Source organism: Peromyscus californicus, unplaced genomic scaffold (genome assembly GCF_007827085.1).
Source record: "Peromyscus californicus insignis strain IS unplaced genomic scaffold, ASM782708v3 Scaffold_8__1_contigs__length_139910024, whole genome shotgun sequence".
In the NCBI taxonomy this organism is placed as follows: domain Eukaryota; kingdom Metazoa; phylum Chordata; class Mammalia; order Rodentia; family Cricetidae; genus Peromyscus; species Peromyscus californicus.
Window position 1 is genome coordinate 93,797,022 of NW_026294606.1, and position 19,843 is coordinate 93,816,864.

The following is a 19,843-nucleotide window of genomic DNA, read 5'->3' on the forward strand; positions in this document are numbered from 1 at the left end:
GAAAGAATAGAGAGGGATCCCTTTTAAATTCGGTTCCAGTCAGCATATTTGAGATGCAGTCATGCATCCACATTTCACCTGGGGCGTGGGAAAGCAGCAGACCACCAGACAGCAGAGCTCACATGGCTGCAAGCAGCGGCGGCGGCAGCAGCAGCAAGAAGATGCCAAGCTTAGACCAAGGTTTCACTTGCACATGCCAGGCTTAAACGCTCACTCTTCCAGACCCAACAGGTCTTTGCCCTTGTTGTGCAAAGGACTTTGAAGGCGATGACAAGTCACCATAGATACATATTTTCAACTTCACTTTCATTTTAGACATACTCTATAAACTATGACTATCGTTTTATCAAAACTTTTTATTTTGTTGCCGCCATTGTCCTTGAGTGGCCTCTGTCCTGTGATACTAACTTGCTTCAAAGAACCGAAGTTTAATAGAGGTCTATTAAAGTCCATCTGCTTCTCATAGGCTAACCTGTGAAATCTGTAGATTTTGAACCATGTTCCAAATGTTTTCGTTACTTAGTAAGATAGTGTATTTTTTCCCTAAGTCTTTTGAAAGAACAAGGAGCCTTGCTGATGCGGTTCAAGCAATGTCTTTGTTCATTTACACAGTTTGGGCCTTGCTCCTTCCAAAAAACTCCCTTTTCAATGTAGTCCATGTTATTAACTGCTTGAGAACCAAGAGCCTGAGACCCTCTCCATTTGTTCCACAGCAACGCCTCCTGATGTGTGAACTAAAGCATCAGTGTGTCTACTGCTAAATACAGCCCCAGCAACAGAAAGGGTCCTTTGAGCACCAGACAACTGAGTCGCTCTTCGGTCCTAAGAATGTTGTACTAGGTGGCATCTGGCTGAAGACACTAGACGAAAATTCATGTCACCTAACAATGGGAGTCACATCTGGATATTAAGTGTGCAGGGGTCTATGTTGTCCTCTCCTAGTGTCAAATCAATGACACTTGAACACTTCTGATACAACTGTGAGATGAGAGAACACAACTTCAGAGCACTTGACCCCAAAGTTGCATATCCCTTCCTCCTGATCTCTCTCTCTCTCTCTCTCTCTGTCTCTGTCTCTCTATCTCTCTGTCTCTCTTTGGTTTTTCAAGACAGGGTTTTTCTGTGTAGCTTTGGAGCCTGTCCTGGAACTCGCTTTGTGGACCAGGCTGTCCTTGAACTCACAGAGATCTGCCTGCCTCTGCCTCCTGAGTGCTGGGATTAAAGGCATGCACCACCATGCCTGGCTATACTTTTATTTTTTATTTATGAATGTGTGTATGCACATGTGTGAGGGCGCCTTCCAAGTTCAGAAGAAGGCATCAAATCCCCTGAAGCTAGAGTTACAGGTGGTTGTGGTATGGATGCTGGGAATCAGACCTGGGTCCTTTGGAAGGGCAGCAAGCTGTCTGAACCACTGAGCCACCTCTCCATCCTTTGGGGTATCTTTTTTTTTTTTTTTTTTAGGGAAAATGATCATCTTTCCATGAAAGCAGCTGGGCACAACTATCCCACTGCCATCTTCTGCAAACCGTGAGTTTGTAAGAAATTAGGGCAACAGAGTCACATTATGAGTATGTACAAAACTCACACCAGAAGGTAGAATTCTAGTTTCTCTTTAATCACCGAATTTGTGTTTACAAACAACCTTAGAATTCAGGTGACTAAGGGTTTGTTGGGACAGTTCTTGCACATGAAGGACAATTACATGCTCCATTTTTTTTTTCTGTAACTATCAAAGAGACATTGCCACAGAAACAAAAACTTAAAGCCATAGATCTTATATTTACAAAGAGCCACAAGCAGACATGCATTTCTCCTTCATCCGGAGGGCTTAAATAGATGCTTCAGTTAAGGCAGTGACAATTCCAAAACACAACAAGAAATCTAAGTTAAGGCTTTATGTCTGTTCGGACACTCACATTCACGGGCACTGTAACCAAAACCACTGTTCAGCACTGGGGTGCACTCACCCGCTGGGTGTGTTATCAGCCCATTACCGAGTTCTTTGCGTCAAGTGAATGGGATACAACAGTGGCAATACCACCAATGTATCTAATGAATCATCAGCCCCCTTAGGTTTTATTCTAAGGGTTCAGCTTTTGGCAGCACAAGCATACACCACAGAAAGCACAGGGCTTTCCAGGGTAGACTGGACGGTTCCCCAGGCTCTGCTCAACCTGGTTTGCCTGAGAGTTGGACAACAACTACTAATCCATGATCTACTTAGTGCAGAGAGCCTGCAAGGCATGTTGGACCACGTTCTCCCCTCAAAACGCAGAAACTATTCTTGATTATTGAAGCAAATGGTCTACAGCTTTTTGTCTTTAAAGAATGTATCACAACAGAATCGAGACTAGCATACTTTAGATGGATCTACTCTACAATTGCTAGTCTCAAGGTACACATAATACGCTTGCCAGACCAAAGTGCTTCCCTCAAGGAAAAGCGGGTGTGTGTGTGTGTGAAGTGGGGAGGGGAAAGGTGGGTGGATGGAAAGACTTTGTAGGCATGCTGCGCCTATCAAGATTAGAAGTGTAAAGTACTGAAAGGGACTAGGCAGGAATGTCTTTTCCTCACCCTACTTTTCCTTTTTAATTCTTAGAAAGTTTGTGCGTATATTACGGGAAGCAGTTGGGTAGCCCCCAGGGTCTACTGTGGAACGGGAAGGATGTTTGTGGGTGTGAAGTATGTATTTGCACACAACACCCCCAGACCCCAAAATATTTAGAAGAAATGTTTTGCTTTTGCTTGCTATGAGGTCATTGGTAGCCGGTAGCCTCCAGGTAGTGTTATGGTGGGGACAAGTCACAGGAGAGACCAAGGCATGATTCATGATTGAACGGTTGGGGTATTTTCAGCTTCATCCCTATCTCCCAACCCAGTGGGGAAGGTGGCACTCAAGGTTAAGTTGATCATTAATGGCAATGATTTAAGCAACTCTACCCAAACAACAAAGCAGCCATTAACCCCAGAAGACTGGGTTTGGAGGGTTTCTACAAGGCTAAATATATAGATTCTTGATGGGTGCTCTACCTAGAGAGGGCATGGAAGCCCTGTGCCCCTTTCCCACCCACTCTACCCTTTGCAATAACTGTGTCCCTGAGTTCTGTAAGCCTCTCTAATAAATTAACTGAGCCCAAAGAATGGGGAGTCACAGGAACCCCAATTTATAGTTAGAAGCTCTGGGGTCCTGGGCCCCAGACAGAAGTGACTATCCTCTAGCCCCTGTGTGCTCACAGCTGGCTGCCTGCTAGCGTGTGGCAATCCCACAAATTTGGTCACTGAGATCTTCTTGATCAACAATCGTGAGAAGAAAGCTTTTCCATGTCGCAGGGTGAGCCCAAACGGCGGGACTCCACAGCGCTGTCTCCACGGTTTGGGTGCCTTCCTCTTACTAGAAGGACTGCTAGTTACACAGAGTGCTTGCTGTTCCAGTGCTGGCCAGTGACTTCACAGACAGAAAAGGACATACAAAGCCGGCAGCAGTCACTGCTCGGGAAAGAAGGGACAGCAGTGACTGTGTAAAAACTGTCATAAAACCTAAAGACAGCTAGGGCTTCCCTTAGTGTTTCCAAGTCAGAAGGGAGGTGACAAAGCAAGGGGTGGCAACGGAAGAGTCGGCAGCCACACATGGTTGTCTAACGTTGGAGGTGCCATTCAAGTGCGCTATACTTGGGTTAAAGCAGTTGCAAAGCTTGCGCCCTACTACCTGGTAAGCTTGGCTTCGGCTAAATGGTTGTAAGTTTTACAGTGCGAAATGCTTTTTTTTTTTAAAGATGAAAAGAATAGCTACACAGGAGCAAACTTAGGCAACATTGAAACGTTTTAGATTAACACCTTACACTTTATAATACACTCACATTTGTACACCAATTGTGTTCACAAGTACAAAACGCCAAGAACTGCAGAGAATCTACAGAGCTGTCCCACCAACTACATCCTCAGTTGGTGAAGCTGTCCTGTCCCCGAGTTCTAAACCCACAAGGAGAGGGGAGCTGGCTGCACCTTCAGAAGCTGGAGACAGCGTGCAGCTCTGAGCATGTCTGGGTTTCCACAGAGCTGAACTGGGACTCCATTGTGTTCCAGGCCAAATCAGCTAGAAGGAAGTCACCCATTGCTGTCTGAGTCTCGTTGCTGGTGAAGAACAAGTTCCCCAGGGGCTCGAAGCCAGAACTCATGGTCTGTGTTTCTGTGCTGTTCAGCTGGACCTTGCTCTCCAGGGCGGGTGTGTGTCGAGTCGGGGAGGCGCCTTCAGTTTGGGTCTCTGTGTCCGAAGAGTCAGTGCTCATGGAGAAGCTGGAGTGTTTCAGGATGCTGCCCAGAGGCAGGTGAGGACTGCTGTCTAAGAAGAAGTTTAAGTCTGTCTGTGTCTGTGTGTCAAACATCTCTAGGCCTAAGAAGCTTGAACTTCCCCTGAACCCATAGGGCTGTGCCGAGGGGTCTGTGAGGAAGAAGTCAGTCTGGGTCTCGATGTCCAGGGACTCCAAGGCAGGCTCAGTGCTCATGGTGCTGAGTTCACTCTCTTCAGTCTGAGTTTGGATATTTGAGGCTGAGAGGAACTCTTCAATGTCAAAATCAATCCCAGAATTCTGGGCTGAGCCTGATGGGAGCTGGGCATCAGGCCCTGGGTGCGTGTCAGACAGAAGACTCCGGTTATCCAGTGCTTGACCAGGCAGATTGCTTGACAAGATGTTTTCTAAGTCACTCAGTAGATCTATGGTTTGGGTCTGATTATCTGTCATGTTCTGTGAGGGAAGCATGCTGTTCTGGGCACTGAAGTGTAACAAGGGTGCAGACTTTTCAATGACTTGGCTTAATATCTTAGGGTCATTCTGAGGTAACAGACCATGAGTTACTGTCTCTGAAACTAAACCACTACTGATGATGCTGTCCGTGGGAACACTGTATGATGAATGGACACTTTCAAAAATGTCCCCACACAGGCCAGTGTGGCCCACCTGCACAGGGTCATCTGTGGGGTCTCTCATCCTGATGGTTTGGGTTTCTCTGGAGATCCCACCCGGCTGGAAACAGGCATCCATAAATGCATCTGTCTGAGCAGCTATGGATGAAGTGACCTTAGAGCTGGGCACCAATGTCTGGGTGTGGACACTAACAGGAAGGGACACTTGAGAATCAAATGACAGGTCAGTCTGAGAACACGAGGACACGGAGGAATCAGGGCCAAGCCACTGAGCGGAAGGTATCAAGTTGGGTGAGGCATAGGACAGATCCGTCTGCACATTGGTGGAGATGCCATTCTTCTGACATGCATTCCCTAGTTCTTGTAAAGGACTACAAGGGCTCTTCCCTAAGTTCACCGGAACACCTGTACTGATTGGCTCAACAACAGGACTGATAATTTTCGGCAGAGGCAGGCTCTCCTTCAGAGAGCAGGCCTCTGAATCCAGGCTGAGGATCAGGGTTCCTACTGACAAGGGGACTAAGTGCACAGCCCCTGCTGCAGAACCCTGATCCACACCTAACACCACAGGCTGGGCCGAGGCGTCCGCTGTAGGCACAAAGACAGGCACGGGGGAAAACTGCATGACGGGAAGTTTAAGCAGAGCCACCTTGGGCTTTGGTAAAAGCAACTTCTGGGGGCACCGGGGAGGCGCTGCGATGTTTGGCTTCTTGGCATGAGGGCTGCAAGAGTCTTCAAACGACGCCACCAGCTTTACTGCCGATGCTTCCAGTTCATGAACATCCTGGTGAGGGGCTAGTTGGTCACTCAGTGGTTCAGTGGTTTTACTGGACAACTTCTGGCTTTGTAGGTAGCTTTCCATTTTCCTTTTTTTACTAGGTGGGTCTCTGGAAACAGTGACAAAACAAAAATAAAACCAATTTTAAAATGGAACTACAAAGGTTTATTTAAAAAAAATGTATGTGCACGTGTGTGTCTCTGTGTCAGTATGTGTACATGGCCACAGGGGTTGGAAGTGGGTATAGGCTCCCTTGGAGCTGGAGTTATGGGTGCTTGTGAGATGCTTGGCCTATGTCCTGGGAACCAGAATCAGGTATTCTGTAAGAGTGGAAAGCTCTCTGGATAATTGCTGAGCCATCTCTTCAGCCCCTAAAATGTAGCTTTTGTTGACTACAATACTATTATCTTCATTACTTATTAATGCCATTTCCCACAGGAAAGGTGGGATCCAGACAGTGCCGATGTATCCCTTCAGCATCCCTGAGAGTTAGAATGGCACTCAGAAACATTCTCACTCCCTCTCTCCAGCAATTCAATATAGCTCTGGCTGGCCTTAACTTGTGGGACCTCTTCTGCTTCTGTCTCCTAAAGGACTACAGGCATATGTTACATACACCCCATCCTCAACTTGGGGTTTTGAAATCTTCTACTTTTTTATTACATGTATTTATTGTGTGTAAACACATGTGCCACAGCACATGTATTGTGTGGAATTCAGAACAACTCTCAGGAATCGGTTCTCCCTTCTACCATGTGGGTCCCGAGGATCAAACTTAGGTCATCAGGCTTATGGCAAGAACCTTTACCTTTACCCACTGAGTCGTCCCTCTGGCCCCTTAACTTAGATCTTGCAAATCAGATCAAGAAACTTGTAAGTAGCATACCTACAGCAGAAAGCATCACACCAAATATAAATCTGATCTTTAGAAATGAAGTTTAAAGCTGGGCCTATAATCATAATCCTAGCTCCACAGGAGGCTGAGGCATGAAGTTTAAGGCCAGCCTTAGCTACAGAATGAGTTCAGGGCCAGTGTCAAAAGAGAAGTAAAATGAGGACGGGATGTGACTTAGGGCTGCGCACTCACCCAGCATGTATGAGGCCCCGAATTCAATCCTTAGCACCATGGAATGTAAGTGAACAGACAAAATGAAACTGAGTTACAATACAACTTTTAGTGCCCAGCAATCCATTTCTCTACAGAGAAGATGCTGAAAGCTGACATTTTCAAATGGAATAGGAAAGGAGCCTCAGGAATCATGTGCTGGAGAGCTAGCTCAGCAGTTAAGGACACTTGCTGCTTGCTTCTTCAGAGGACCTGAATTTGGTTTCCAGCACCTGCACTGGGCAGGTCACAACCACCTGTAACTTCAGCTCCAGGGAGTCCAATGTGCTCTTCTGGCCTCTTCAGCAACCTGCATACATGTGCCATTCACACACACACTGATATACGCATATACATATAAGTAAAAATAAAAATCTTTAGGAGAAATACAAAGCAAGTGGTCAGCATCCCAGGCTCCGTGCTGGGCACTAGGGTACACACCCATAACCCCAGCACCCGGGAGGCTGCAGCGGGAAGACCATCAGCCCAGCCTCAAACACAAAAATAAAAAGAGATCCTGGCTAGGGGGCTCTTCTGTTATTACTGCTGCTACTCCAAAAGAACCTTTTCAAAGCCACAGGCTCTTTCCCGATGTGGCTGGCTCCCCAGGAAGCCCTCTTTCCAACCCTCACAGCTCCTCAACACCATCTCTTGGTGCTTTACCTGTGTTCTGCAGGGATCTCGTGGCCAGTTCGGTAGATGTGAGACTGCAGTGCGGTTCTGCTGGCGTAGGGACAGCCACACGTACACTGGAAGGTCTTGCCGCAGTCCTCCTCATGTCGTTTCAGGTCCCACTCGGTGCCATAGGAATTACTGCATTTACTGCATTTGTGCTTCTTTTCTGCATGCATTTTCATAAAGTGCTGCAAAAAACACAGTTGGGATTAAGACAAGAAGACAGCATCCCATTAAGATCCACCCACACACCCAACTTCCCAGCCATCACCAGGTATAGCATTTGCAAGCAGACAAACTTCAGTTTAACATATGTTTCTCCTTATGCAGAGTGGGCAGGCTGCCTTGGAACCAATCCGTGTATTCAGACTCTCAACTACACATTAAGTGCTGTGGGCCAAGAATATACAGTGTGCTGGCTAGATTTATGTCAACTTGACACAAGCTAGAGTTACCCTAAAGGACAGAGCCTCAGTTGAAAAAATACCTCCATAAGCTCTGGCTGTAGGGCATTTTCTTAATTAGTGATTGATAGAGGAGGGCCCAGCCTATGGTGGGTGCTGCCATCCGTGGGCTGGTAGTCCTGGGTTCTCTAAGACACGGGACCAGGCTGAGCAGATCATGATGAGTAAGCCAATAAGCAGCACCCTCCCTGGTCTCTGCATGGGCTCCTGCCTCCAGGCTCCTGCCCTGTTTGGAGTTTCTGATCTGCTTCCTTCAATGATGGACTATGATGTGGAAGTGTAAGCCAAATAAACCCTTTCCTCCCCAACCTGCCGTTTTGGTCCTGGTGTGTCATCGCACTAATAGCAACCTTAACTAAGACATACAGTCTCTGCCATGCCCTTCTCAAGACCCTCCAGCAGAACTTTAGGAATCATTTCACTTTTGTTTTTCAAATGTTATTTTTATGTATGTGTGTCTGTGCATGCATGTGAACATGAGTATAGTGTCTGTGGGGCCAGAAGAGAGATCAGATTTCCATGGAGTTACAGATGGCTCTGAGCCACTTGACATGGATGCTGGGAATAGAACTTAGGTCCTCCCGAGAGTCATGTGTGCTTTCAGCCACTGGACCTTTTCTCCAGCCCTCAGGATCAATCTCTTCAAGTCTTGAACCTCTCTGTCCCCAGTAGAGGATCCTTCCCTCCTCACGAGACAGCCTGGTTATGGCTGCTCAGCAGGTAGAGCACAGACGAGTTTCCCCATCTGTGTGTCATTGTGCTGCTCTGGGTGAGAACGGCCCCAGAGGCTCAATGTTTGGATACTTGGTCCCCCATTGACTGGTGGCACTGTCTGGGTAGGTACAGGAGGTGTGGTCTTGTTGGAGGAAGTATGGCACTGGGGACGGGCTTGGGGGTTTCACAGCCACATGCCTCCCTAGTTTGCTCCCTCTGCATCCTGCTTGCAGTTTAAGATGGGAACACTCAGCTTTTGCTGTGGCCACCATGTCTGCCTGCTGCCCCACTTCCCTGCCATGATGGACTCTCATCCCTCTGGAACTGTAAGCCAAATAAACACTTCCTTCTATAAGATGCCTTAGTCATGGGGTTTTTATTTATTTACTTAAAAAAAAATTTTTTTTAAATGTGCATGTATGTGCCACAGGTGTGCAGTTCCTACAGAGGCCAGAAGAGTATTGGGTTTTCTGGAACTGCAGCTACGGACATTTTTAAATGGCCATGTGGCTGCTAGAAACCGAACCTGGAAGAGCATCCAATGCTCTTAACCACTAGGCCGTCTTTCCAACCTGGCCCTGGCATTTACTGCAGCAACAGAAAAGTCATTAACACATCCGCTTTGAAAAAGGTACAGTAGTGACATACCTGTTTAACCAGAGAGAACTGAGAAAACGGTCTGTCAGGGCCTCGAGGACATCCTTTGATTGGACAACAGTAGAATTTTGGGACAGTTTTCAAATCTTTTCTTATTGTTGGATTTACTATGCCATCCTGCGGAAGTAAAATCCAGCAATTATCATTATTGATTGATTGATTGATTGATTGATTCATTCATTCATTCAAGACAGGGTCTCTCTATGTAGTCCTATCTAGCCTGGAGCTCACTATGTAGACCAGGCTGGCCTCAAAATCAGAGTTCTGCCGTCTCTGCCTCTGGAGTGCTGGAATTAAGGGGTGCACCACACGTGGCTCAGCAATCGTCTCACAAAACCCATCACAACAGGCTGGTGGTAGAAATATCGGAACTAGGCATCCATCTGCCCTCCCAGTCAGCATGTCTGCAAGTAGAACCGTTCCCTAGCTCCCAGGCTTGTCCTTGCTCCTGTTTCTAATCCTCACCTACATTCTTAGTTTGAGCCCCTGAGAAAACCTCCTGTGAATAGGACCTGGGCCTCATTGGGAGCACTGTGGCTTTCTATTTTTCAGGATGGGTGTCTGAGTCCTCACACACGAAGGTGCTCATGCATCCTGTGCAAGTGTATAGAGGTCAGAGGTCAACATTAGGCAGCTTCCTAGATCAGTCTCCATTTTATTTACTTTTAGAAATTATGTTTATATACTTAGTATGTGCATGCATGTGCCACAGCACACATGTAGAAGTCAGAGGACAACTTGAAAGAGTCTATCATTCTATCATATGGGCCCAGGGGGTTACCCTTAGGTCATTAGGCTTGGCAGGCAGCACCCTGACCTGGTGGGCTGTCTCACTGGCCATCCTATTTTTTTGAGATATAGTCCCTCACTGTGATGGCTGTTCTTGGTTGTCAACTTGACTACATCTAGAATGAACTATAGTCCAGAAATGGAGGGCACACCTGTGAGAGATCTTTTGATCATCAACTCCACCAGGCTCCAGGGATCTTCCTGTCTACCTTTCCAGTGTTAATGTAGGCATGGCCTCCAAACTTGGGTCCCCATGCTTACATCACATGTACTTTATATAAACTAAGTCACCTCCCCAATTCTGGTGTTGTGTGTGCCGGGTACCCACCAAGGCCAGAAGAGGGCACCAGATCTTATAAGCTGCCATGAGAGTGCTGGGAATTGAACTCAGGTCCTTTGGAAAAGCAGCCAGTACTCTTAACCACTGAGCCACCTCCCCAATTCTGGTAAGTTTTTGTGTAGCACAAATTGTTAGGTCTTATCAATAAAAACAAACCAGGAGCCAGATACTGGGGTGAACGCTGAAAGATCAGAGAAACAGAACAAGCCACAGCTAACCTCAATTCGATAACATCTCAGCTGATCCTGTTTTCTCAAATTGGAAGCCTCTGAGTCCTCATCCGAATAGATCTCAGCTGAACTGCTGCTGAAAGCCTAAAGGCTTAAAAAGCCCTAGTTCCTGGTTTTCATGACTTATATACCTTTCTGCTTCCTGCCATCACTTCCTGGGATTAAAGGCATGAGTCTTTCCCAAGCAAGATATGAGATCTCAAGTCCTGGGATTAAAGGTATGTGTCACCATTCCTGGTTGTTTCCAGTGTGGCTTTGAACTCGCAGAGATCCGGATGGATCTGTCTCCAGAATGCTAGGATTAAAGGTGTGTGTGCCACCATTTTCTGGCCTCTCTGTCTATCTGGTGGCTATTCTGTTCTCTGACCCCAGATAAGTTTATTAGGGTGCACAATATATTGGGGGACACAATATCACATTTCCCCTTTTTTGTCTAAATAATAAAGGAAGCTTATAACTAATATAAGATAAAGTATATACAATAAGTATATACAATATATACAGTCAAGAATTACATTAACAGTGTCTAGTCCATTAACATTTTTTCTATGTGTAATTCATTTTTTCCTAACCCAATATTCTCCCATCTCCAGTTCCTCCTCCCTAACTTCCTTTACAAGTCCTCACTAAGTAGTCCAGGCTGGCCTTGAATTTGTTCATCTACCTCAGTCTCAGAAGTAGCCTGGAATGTTTGTGTCATCATACCTAGCTTTTGAAATGTTTTATTTTATTTATTTTTTATTCTGGACCAGTGAGATGGCTCCATGGGTAAAGACACTTGCTACATAAGCCTGATGACCTGAGTCCAATCCCTGGAACCAGACAGGAGTGAACCATTTCCTGAAAGTTGTCCTCTGACATCCATACATGAGACATCCCCTCAATAATAACAACAATAAAATAAAATGTATTTTAAGAAACATGGTTTTTAATACGTTGCTCAGGATTGCTGAGGTTCAAGTAAGCCTACCTCTGCAGTCTCTGGAGTAGACAGGTCCATACTTACACACACTACCACACCAGGCTATAAGTGATGTCAACCGGAAATTTAAAAAATTTAAATGCATATGTATGTCCTATGTGTGGAGGCTGGAGAACACCTTGGGTAACAGAGTCTCTCACTGGCCTGGAACTTGCCAGCCCCAGGATTACAAGCACATGCTACCTTACCACACCAGGCATTTTTACATGGGTTCTATGGGGAACAAATTCAGGTCCTTTGTGTGGCTGTCCACTCTTGGCCTGAGATTCTTGGTGGATTCAGACATAATTCCTGCTGATCACTCCTAGCCGGCTCTAAAGATGGGGGTGGGTGGTGGCCTGCCTGTCTATGGGTCATCAGAGGAAGAAATGGGTGGCAGGTTCAGGTTCCAGCTGAACACCCAGAAATCCCGTTCCTCTGGCATCCTGCTAAGAGGCACACGGTCCTGGGACACGTCCTCCTCTGTCTGTTGTGCACTCAGGGTGGGAGACACTACTAGCTACCTGGCCCAAGTCTTCCCCGGGTTCTTCCTTTTTTAAAACTTTCTTTTATCTATTCTTTGTGTCTTTCACATCATGCATCTCAGTACTATTCATTTCTGTCTCTGCCTTTTTGCCCTCTGCCCTAGCAACTTCCCCTGCAAAATAAAATAAAATTTAATAGAAAAAAAGAAAAGAAAGGAGGGAAAAAAAAAGGAAAATCTAGTCATGGAAGCGGTAGTGTGACACAGTGAGTCCCGCAGTAAACCCTTTTATCCATATATCTGTACTTGTAAGTGTTCACTGCAGTCACTGGTCTGTGTCAAGGCCTCTGGTTTCTGCTACACTATCAATGCTGGGCCCTCATGGAACCTCCTCTTGGTTATCCTGCTGTTGCCCTGTGTCGTAGAAATCCCGCAGCTTAGGGACTGCAGGACCAGCCCCCTACGTGCTCCAGTAGATCATGGATGTTCCCCTGGTTCTGAAGAGGAACATGGGACTCTGATGACGGCCCACTCACTGAGAGGGAACGAAGCCTTGTTTTGTTCAAACTCCATCACTCGCCTCTGTTCATTTGGATGTAGTCATCCCTCCAGGTTTTCAGTGCTGGCCTACTCCATCAGGACCATGCCATGGCACTCTCTAGAGCAGTGCTTCTCAACCTTCCTGATGCTGTGACCCTTTAATACACCTCCTCATGTTGTGGTGACCCCAACCATAAAATTATTTTTGTTGCTACTTCAAACTGTAATTTTGTTACCATTATGAATCATGATGTAAATATCTGATATGCAGGGTTGAGACTCACAGGTTGAGAATCACTTAACTAGACTCATGCTCATTTGGATATTTAAGTGGTCTCCCCCCAAAATTCTCCATTCTCTTCGGTTTCCAGTGAAAGTATTTATCGATCACTGTTTAACTGAAGTATGTAATTCCAACTCCTCCTAATCTAAGTTGCCACTACAATTGTCTTTTTCTGTTGTTTCTTCATGTACTGCCCCAATCACCTTTAAGGATTTCACAGCTTTTACTTTACTCATTTTGCCTGTATAATCATCATTTTTAAGAATATTTTTATTTATGTGTATATGTGTTATGTGTACACGTGTGCAGTGCCTACTGAGGCCAGAAGAGGGCATCAGAGTCCCTGGAGCTGGAGTTGCAGGTGGCTGTGAATGAACTGATGTGGGAGTTAGTAACTGAACTCGGGTTCTCTGCAAGAGCAGAAAGCTCTCTTAATCACTGAGCCTTCTCTCTAGCCTCAGTCTTTATCTTTTTGTTGTTGTTGTATTGTTATTGTTTTGTGGGGCTAACCCAGCCACTCCCCAAACCTTTTCTTTTTGTGTTTTGCCAAAAGACTTACCATCAATAAACTAAACTGGCGTCTTAGTTCCCTTGTGAATTCAGTTTCTGCTGAACACTGGCACCTGCTGGGTGATGACAACCGACAATGTCCCTCAGCACCAACTTCATTTCCTTGACCAATTTATCAGCTTTTTAAAAAATGGAATTTCATTTTTTAAAATGGTTGGTTTATTTTATGTGCATTGTTGTTTTTTTCTGCATGTATGTCTGTGTGGGGATGTTGGATCCTCTGAACTGGAGCTAGAAACAGTTGTGAGATGCCATGTGGGTGCTGGGAATTGAACCTGGGTCCTTTGGAATAGCAGCCCAGTGAGTGCTCTTAACCACTGAACCATCTCTCCAGCCCCATCAGTTTTTTTGAAACATAATTTCTTAATTAATTCTTTGGGAATTTCACATCATGCACCCCAATCCCACTCATTTCTCAGTCTTTCTGTCCTCCACCCCTGTAACTTCCCCTCCCAAAAAGATAAAAATTAAGATTTAAAAAAAAATCTCGCCGACCCTTCTGCGCAACAACCTGCTCAGAGCTGTCTCCATCATCAAATTCTAAGCTCTTAAATTGCCCAAAAGATGGCATCCTGCATATTTTTCCAGATATCTATTTTGTATGAAAAATTTATTCTGAAATACTGTGTGTGTATGCATGAGTTTCTGCATACCACAAACATGGCCTGTGGAGGGCAGAAGAGGGCATCAGATTATCTGGAATCTGTGTTACATGTGATTGTGAGCATCTATGGGGGTGCTGGGAACCAAACCTGGTCTGCTTTAAAAGCAGCATTCGGGGTTGGGGATTTAGCTCAGTGGTATGCAAGGCCCTGGGTTCGGTCCTCAGCTCGAGGGGAGGGGTGGGTAGCAGCATTCACTTTTAACCATTGAGCTATCTCTTTAATTAATATTTTTAAATTAATTTTAAAACATTTTTAGCCTCCAGAGTAATTTTTTTTTTTGAGAGAGGGTTTCTCTGTGTAGCTCTGGCTGTCCTGGAACTCACTCTGTAGACCAGGCTGGCCTCGAACTCATAGATCCCGAGTGCTGGAATTAAAGGTGTGCGTCACCACTGCCCAGCTCAGATTAGTATTTTTTTTTTTTTGGTTTTTCGAGACAGGGTTTCTCTGTGTAGCTTTGTCCCTTTTCCTGCCTCCCGAGTGCTGGGATTAAAGGCGTGCACCAGCACCGCCCGGCTTTCAGATTAGTATTTTTAAAACTTACCTTCAGTCATGCCATTGCCTCGTTCAGATCATTTTCACCAGCTTCCAGTGCACCCCACGTCCAGACCTCAGCAGCCTGGACACTCAAAGTCCCCACCCTTCCTTGCACTGTTGTTACACCTAATGGAACTCAGACTGAAATATCCTTTACAGAGTGCTTGGAACTAGAACTGACCTGAGACTCAAATATCTGCACAGACTTCCCTTGCTGAGCTAAAAACCCCCAAATGCTCCCAAATCTGAAGGTTTCGAGCTTCGTGCTGGTGCTCCAAGAGTTCTGGATTTGGAGGCATTTAAGATGCTCAGCCTGTAATTTTAACTTCCCAACCTCTTCATTTGTGTTACCTGGTGGCTCCAGGATTATTCAGAACCAGTAAATGTTCAATACGAGCTTGTATATTGTTCACCTGGCCTGCCTGAGCCAGAACTGCACTTCATGTGGAGATGAGACCTCAACACTTGTGCAAGTGGATGCTAAAACCCCTGCCCATAGCAACCACCCACTGTCACACATATTCCCACCTTCGGGGGGCCAACTCCTTCACCACAGATCATTACAGAGACCCACAGGGCTTTGGGATTTCTTTCTACTTGCATTGTGAGACAGTGAGTTCAAAGTCAGCTAGGGACAGGAGACACGATGGCACACCATACTAGGAATCATAGCGGTAAAGCAGTTACCTGCAGTCTACAGTCACAAACACTTGCCAGTTAGGGGCCTACGTCTCGTGTGTACGATTAAAGACGGTCCACACCCTACCGCTACATGTTTACCCTCCTGCCTTGCTGCTGGCTCCGTGTTCTGTGTTCTTCTCAGAGGGTGCTCTACTCCAACCAAACACTCCTTTCTCAGATAGAAACGTGGGAATACTTTATTTAAGTGACATTAATATTAAACAAGTAAATAATTAAATTTAATAAACAGTTACATTTAAATAATAACAATAATTGTATATTCTAAAGATTTACAAAAGAAAAAGACAATTCCAAACAGGATGGTGGGGGCCAAGAAGTGAAGCCCCAGGTTCCATCTTCAGCACCACAGAACAAACCCCCCAAAAAACAAGGTTGGGAGAAAAACACACAATGAAAGGAGGAGGGGCTGGCGAGATGGCTCCATGGTTAAGAGCACCTGCTGCTCTTGCAGAGCTCGGTTCCCAGCACCCATGTGGCAACCGGCAGCTCATAACCACCTGGAACAAGCACCTGGGTCCCCCTCCAGCTCCAGGGGACCCAGTGCCGGGTTCTGGCCTCCATAAGCACCCACACTTTTGTCACACACACACACACACACACAAATAAAAATACTTTAAAGAACAGAAAAAGGAGGGTAAGGAAGGACGTGGCTGAAGAGAGGCAAGGAAGGAGAAGACCATAAAGATGGTGGCAGAAACTGCCTAGCACCTCACCACCCTTACAGAAAGCACCCAAGGAGCCCAGTCTACTTTTTTTTTTTTTAACCTATTCTAAACTGAAAGTCAGTGGATCTTCACATACTATGGTTTACAGAGCAACCTGCCACGGCCTTTCTTTCCTCTCTGAAATAATTTCCCAGGAAATTGCTGAAAACATACCCTTGGATGGAGCAGAATGCAGAACCCGCTAAGCCAGGCTTTAAAACATGAATGCTGCTTGGTAACAGGCTCTGTAAGTGCCCACCTGCCCCTGCCCTGCTTTCACAGGCTTCTCCAGCAGTCAGGCAGAGCCTGCTTCCTCCCACTCTTCCTCTGGATCATTTTCGCTCTCACTCCAAAGCATCACTGCTCCCTTTCTCGGCCGAGCCCACTCCAGGCACAGCTGGCTGGTGACACGTCCAGATTTTCTTTCAGGGCGTGGAATATAGACATTTATTTTGAGAACCCACATAAAACCAAAGGTGGCTTCCAGCTCCTCCATCTCACTCGGCTTCCTTCAGAAGCTTAGGTATTCGGCTGGGGGTGAACTAGAATAAAATAACCATACAACTAATGGACAGGGAATAAAGACTATCATGGCCGGAAAAATAGAATAACAAGAAAAGAAATCAGAACCACACAAGTAGCTGTAGCCAAGACAATGAAAATTTCCACTGAGCTGAAGACAGTCAACCAATATGGGGGCTGGAGAAATGGCAAAAGGGGCTGAGACTGTGTACTGTTCTTGTAGGGGACCCAAATTCAGTTCCCAGCACTCCTGTCAGCCAAGGTGGCTCACAACCACCTCTAACTCTCGCTCCACGGGAGTCAATGCCCTCTCTGGACTCCAAGGGCACCTATACTTGTGTGGACATATCAACAGACACATAATTAAAAAAAAAAAATTCAGCCAATCAGGCAGTTTCAAAGTAGCTTTTGAGCAGGAAGGGGGTGCACATACCTGACTGATCAATCTCCCCAAAACACATTTGTTCCCATGCCACACTCTTCTCTTCCCTAATAATACTTTGAGAATAACATACATCAAGAAGTGAACTGGCCGGGCAGTGGTGGTGGCGGGTGGCGGCGCACGCCTTTGATCCCAGCACTCGGGAGGCAGAGGCAGAAGGATCGCTGTGGGTTCAAGGCCAGCCTGGTCTACAGAGCGAGATCCAGGACAGGCTCCAAAAGCTACACAGAGAAAAGAAACCTTGTCCAAAAAAAGAGAATTGAACTGAAGAGCCTCTGGGTAGTAGCCAGCCTGAGGGTACACATAGTTGCTACCTGAGGCCTTACCACATAGGTATGGCTACATCACACAAGCCTCTTCATTAGAAAAAAAAATGGACTTCCTTTCCATCAGACCACAGATGCCCAGGGGCTGTGGGTCCTGAGGTTACTTGGGTAGAGGTTACAGGGAAGTGAGCTAGCTGCCTGACAGAGAAACAGCAGCCACAGTTCTGAGGCAGTTTAGATACTGGCTCTGGAAGGGACCGGCCTGTTTACTGCTATCTCCAGATGAGAGAATCTGAAAAATGAAGGACGATTCTGGAAAACATGACTTCACACAGGCTCTAGGCAAAAGAGGACACCAGTACTCTGACATGCTCAGATCCGAGGAAGGATCTGACTGCTGACATTCCCATTTGCTAGAGCAGGGCATGGTGGTGCATGCTGTAGTCCCAGCACTTGGACATTCCCAGCAAGTGTAAGGTTACCCTGGTCTACACAGTAAGACCCTGCCTCAGAACCGAACCAAATGAAACCAAACCTGTATTGGCTCACACAGGTTCCTCCAGCCACATGTTATGTGTATTCCTGAGCTTTGGGCACTTAAAAAACATAATCAAAAAGAATCTACTGTACATCATTAAACTAGTTCTCCACAGTCAGGGCATCTTAGTGCTTCCAAGACATAACAAAGATTTGAGGGTACAGAGCTCCTAACAGAGAAAAGAACAAGCGACTTGCTAAGAAATGTTGGCTAGAGTCACAGCAGCCAAGACTGAGGAAGCCTTTGATCAGACTAGTGGCTTCTGATAAGAAACTTACCACCTGGGGCGGGGGATGCAGCTCAGGAGAGTGCTCCCCTAGCATTCAGGAAGTCCTGGGTTTGATCCCCACACTGAATAAACTGGGAATGACGGTCCATGCCTGCAATCTCAGCATTTGAGAGGTGGAGGCGGGAGGATTAAAAGTGCAAGGTTATCCTCAGCTACATAGTGAGTCTGAGGATAGCCTGGACCACACAAGACATGAAGGAACCTATCAGCAAGGGGACAATACTAAAGGCAGGTTATGGTTGTTGAACGCAAGTTACCAGGTACTCGGGGAGTAGGTTGTAGAATTCTTATACACTCACTTTTCGCCCAAACTGTGGTAGGAAAAAAGGGAGGGTTTCATTAACATTTAGGATGAAAGAGAAAACTGCAGATCGAAGCCCATGGTGAGTTGTACTTTTGTGCTGGAAGGAGGCCCAAACGTTTGCACAGAACTTCCTCAGCATGCCCCTGCTGACATTTCCTGACTGACCTTTCTATGAGATCACTGTCGCCGCTTGTGTGCAGCTGCTAAGGCGGGTCACCCCTCAAGTACATACTTATTTGCCCTACTACAGACTGAAACTCAGAGTTGCTGCTGGTCAGTTCTCATGGGAAGTGCCGAAGGTGGATTTACCTGAAGGTCACACAGAGCCTGCAACCCTCTGATCTGACCCTCAAATCCGACTCGGGGAACATGCACAAATCTTCAACTGCGGGCATAGAGATCTATCTGACGGTGGAAGGAAGCTTCCTTTTGTAAAAGCTGTTGTGACTTTACAGGTCTGGGGTGGGGTCTCAGCATCTGATTTTTACCAAGCTTCCAGAATATACTATAGGTTTGAAAGTCACTGTCTCCTTTTACGTAACGCGGGGCGGTCTTGCTCAGAGGACTGTCGTGCTATCTATCGGTGGATCTCCTCCTTAACAATCCACAGAGAAGCCTCCCCTCCCATCTCATTCCTGTGCAGAGTTGATCTTAGCAACCCTGTGAAACTTGTAGCTCAAGTGCCCAGAGCTCAACCCGCAGCCGCTTTTGAATGACCGGGTAGGACCCACCGGCGGCTTCGTGGGAGGAGTGGAAAGCGCGTGGGGTTGCACTCGGATGCCTTAGTGGCATCACCTGTCGCTCATCCAAGGAACCCAGGTAACCGGCAGCTCGCCGAGGTGCTGTGGGCACGCCACCGGGAAGCGGCTGGCCCGCTGCGTGTGCGCGCCCCGCGCTCTCGCGCTCCCTCCGTGCACGGTCGAGTGCAGGTGGCCGGGCACCGCGCACACCCCGCACGCCCCGCGCCCCCCGCCGCGGCCCGCTCACCTGCAGTCGGTGACTCTTGACTAGGTGCATGTTGAGCGCAGGACTGTTAGGCAGGATTTTGCCGCAGCCACGCACAGTGCACAGAATATTGGTGCGTACAGCCCGGGACAGCTCGCTCACAGACGGCTGGATCAGCTCCCGGGCCGGTGGCACCGGGGCCGCGGCCCGAGCCCTGGCCGGTCGCGGTCGGCTTCCTTGAAGCCGCGACTCCGACGGCCTCCACGGGCCTGAGGCGGCGGCGGCTCCCCGCGTGCTCGCCGGCATGGCCGGGACACCCGGGGCCGGAGCCGCGGACCCAGCCGCCGCCGCCTCCGTGGCCGCCATGGTTCCCGCACGGCCGCCAGGCCCCTCTCTCAGTGCCCGCCCCCGCCGCAGC

The 19,843-nt window shown here is 47.1% G+C and overlaps 1 protein-coding gene across 1 annotated transcript; it reads right to left on the reverse strand.

Moving 5' to 3' along the window:
* Window positions 1-1,597: 1,597 nt before the first annotated feature.
* Atmin (ATM interactor) lies at window positions 1,598-19,806 on the reverse strand. The gene is made up of 4 exons (XM_052726754.1): window positions 19,468-19,806; window positions 9,309-9,434; window positions 7,471-7,670; window positions 1,598-5,811 (listed from the first exon to the last, which is right to left on the reverse strand). The coding sequence occupies exons 1-4, from the start codon at window positions 19,789-19,791 to the stop codon at window positions 4,008-4,010; spliced, it is 2,454 nt and encodes an 817-aa protein (XP_052582714.1). The 5' UTR covers window positions 19,792-19,806; the 3' UTR covers window positions 1,598-4,007.
* Window positions 19,807-19,843: the final 37 nt, after the last annotated feature.

Coding starts and splice junctions, on each gene's coding strand:
- Atmin (XM_052726754.1), bottom strand. CDS start 19,791: ATGGCGGCCACGGAGGCGGCGGCGGCTGGGTCCGCGGCTCCGGCCCCG. Junction 7,671..9,308: donor AGTTCTCTCTGGTTAAACAG/GTATGTCACTAC, acceptor TGTTTTTTGCAG/CACTTTATGAAAATGCATGC. Junction 5,812..7,470: donor GAGATCCCTGCAGAACACAG/GTAAAGCACCAA, acceptor CACTGTTTCCAG/AGACCCACCTAGTAAAAAAA.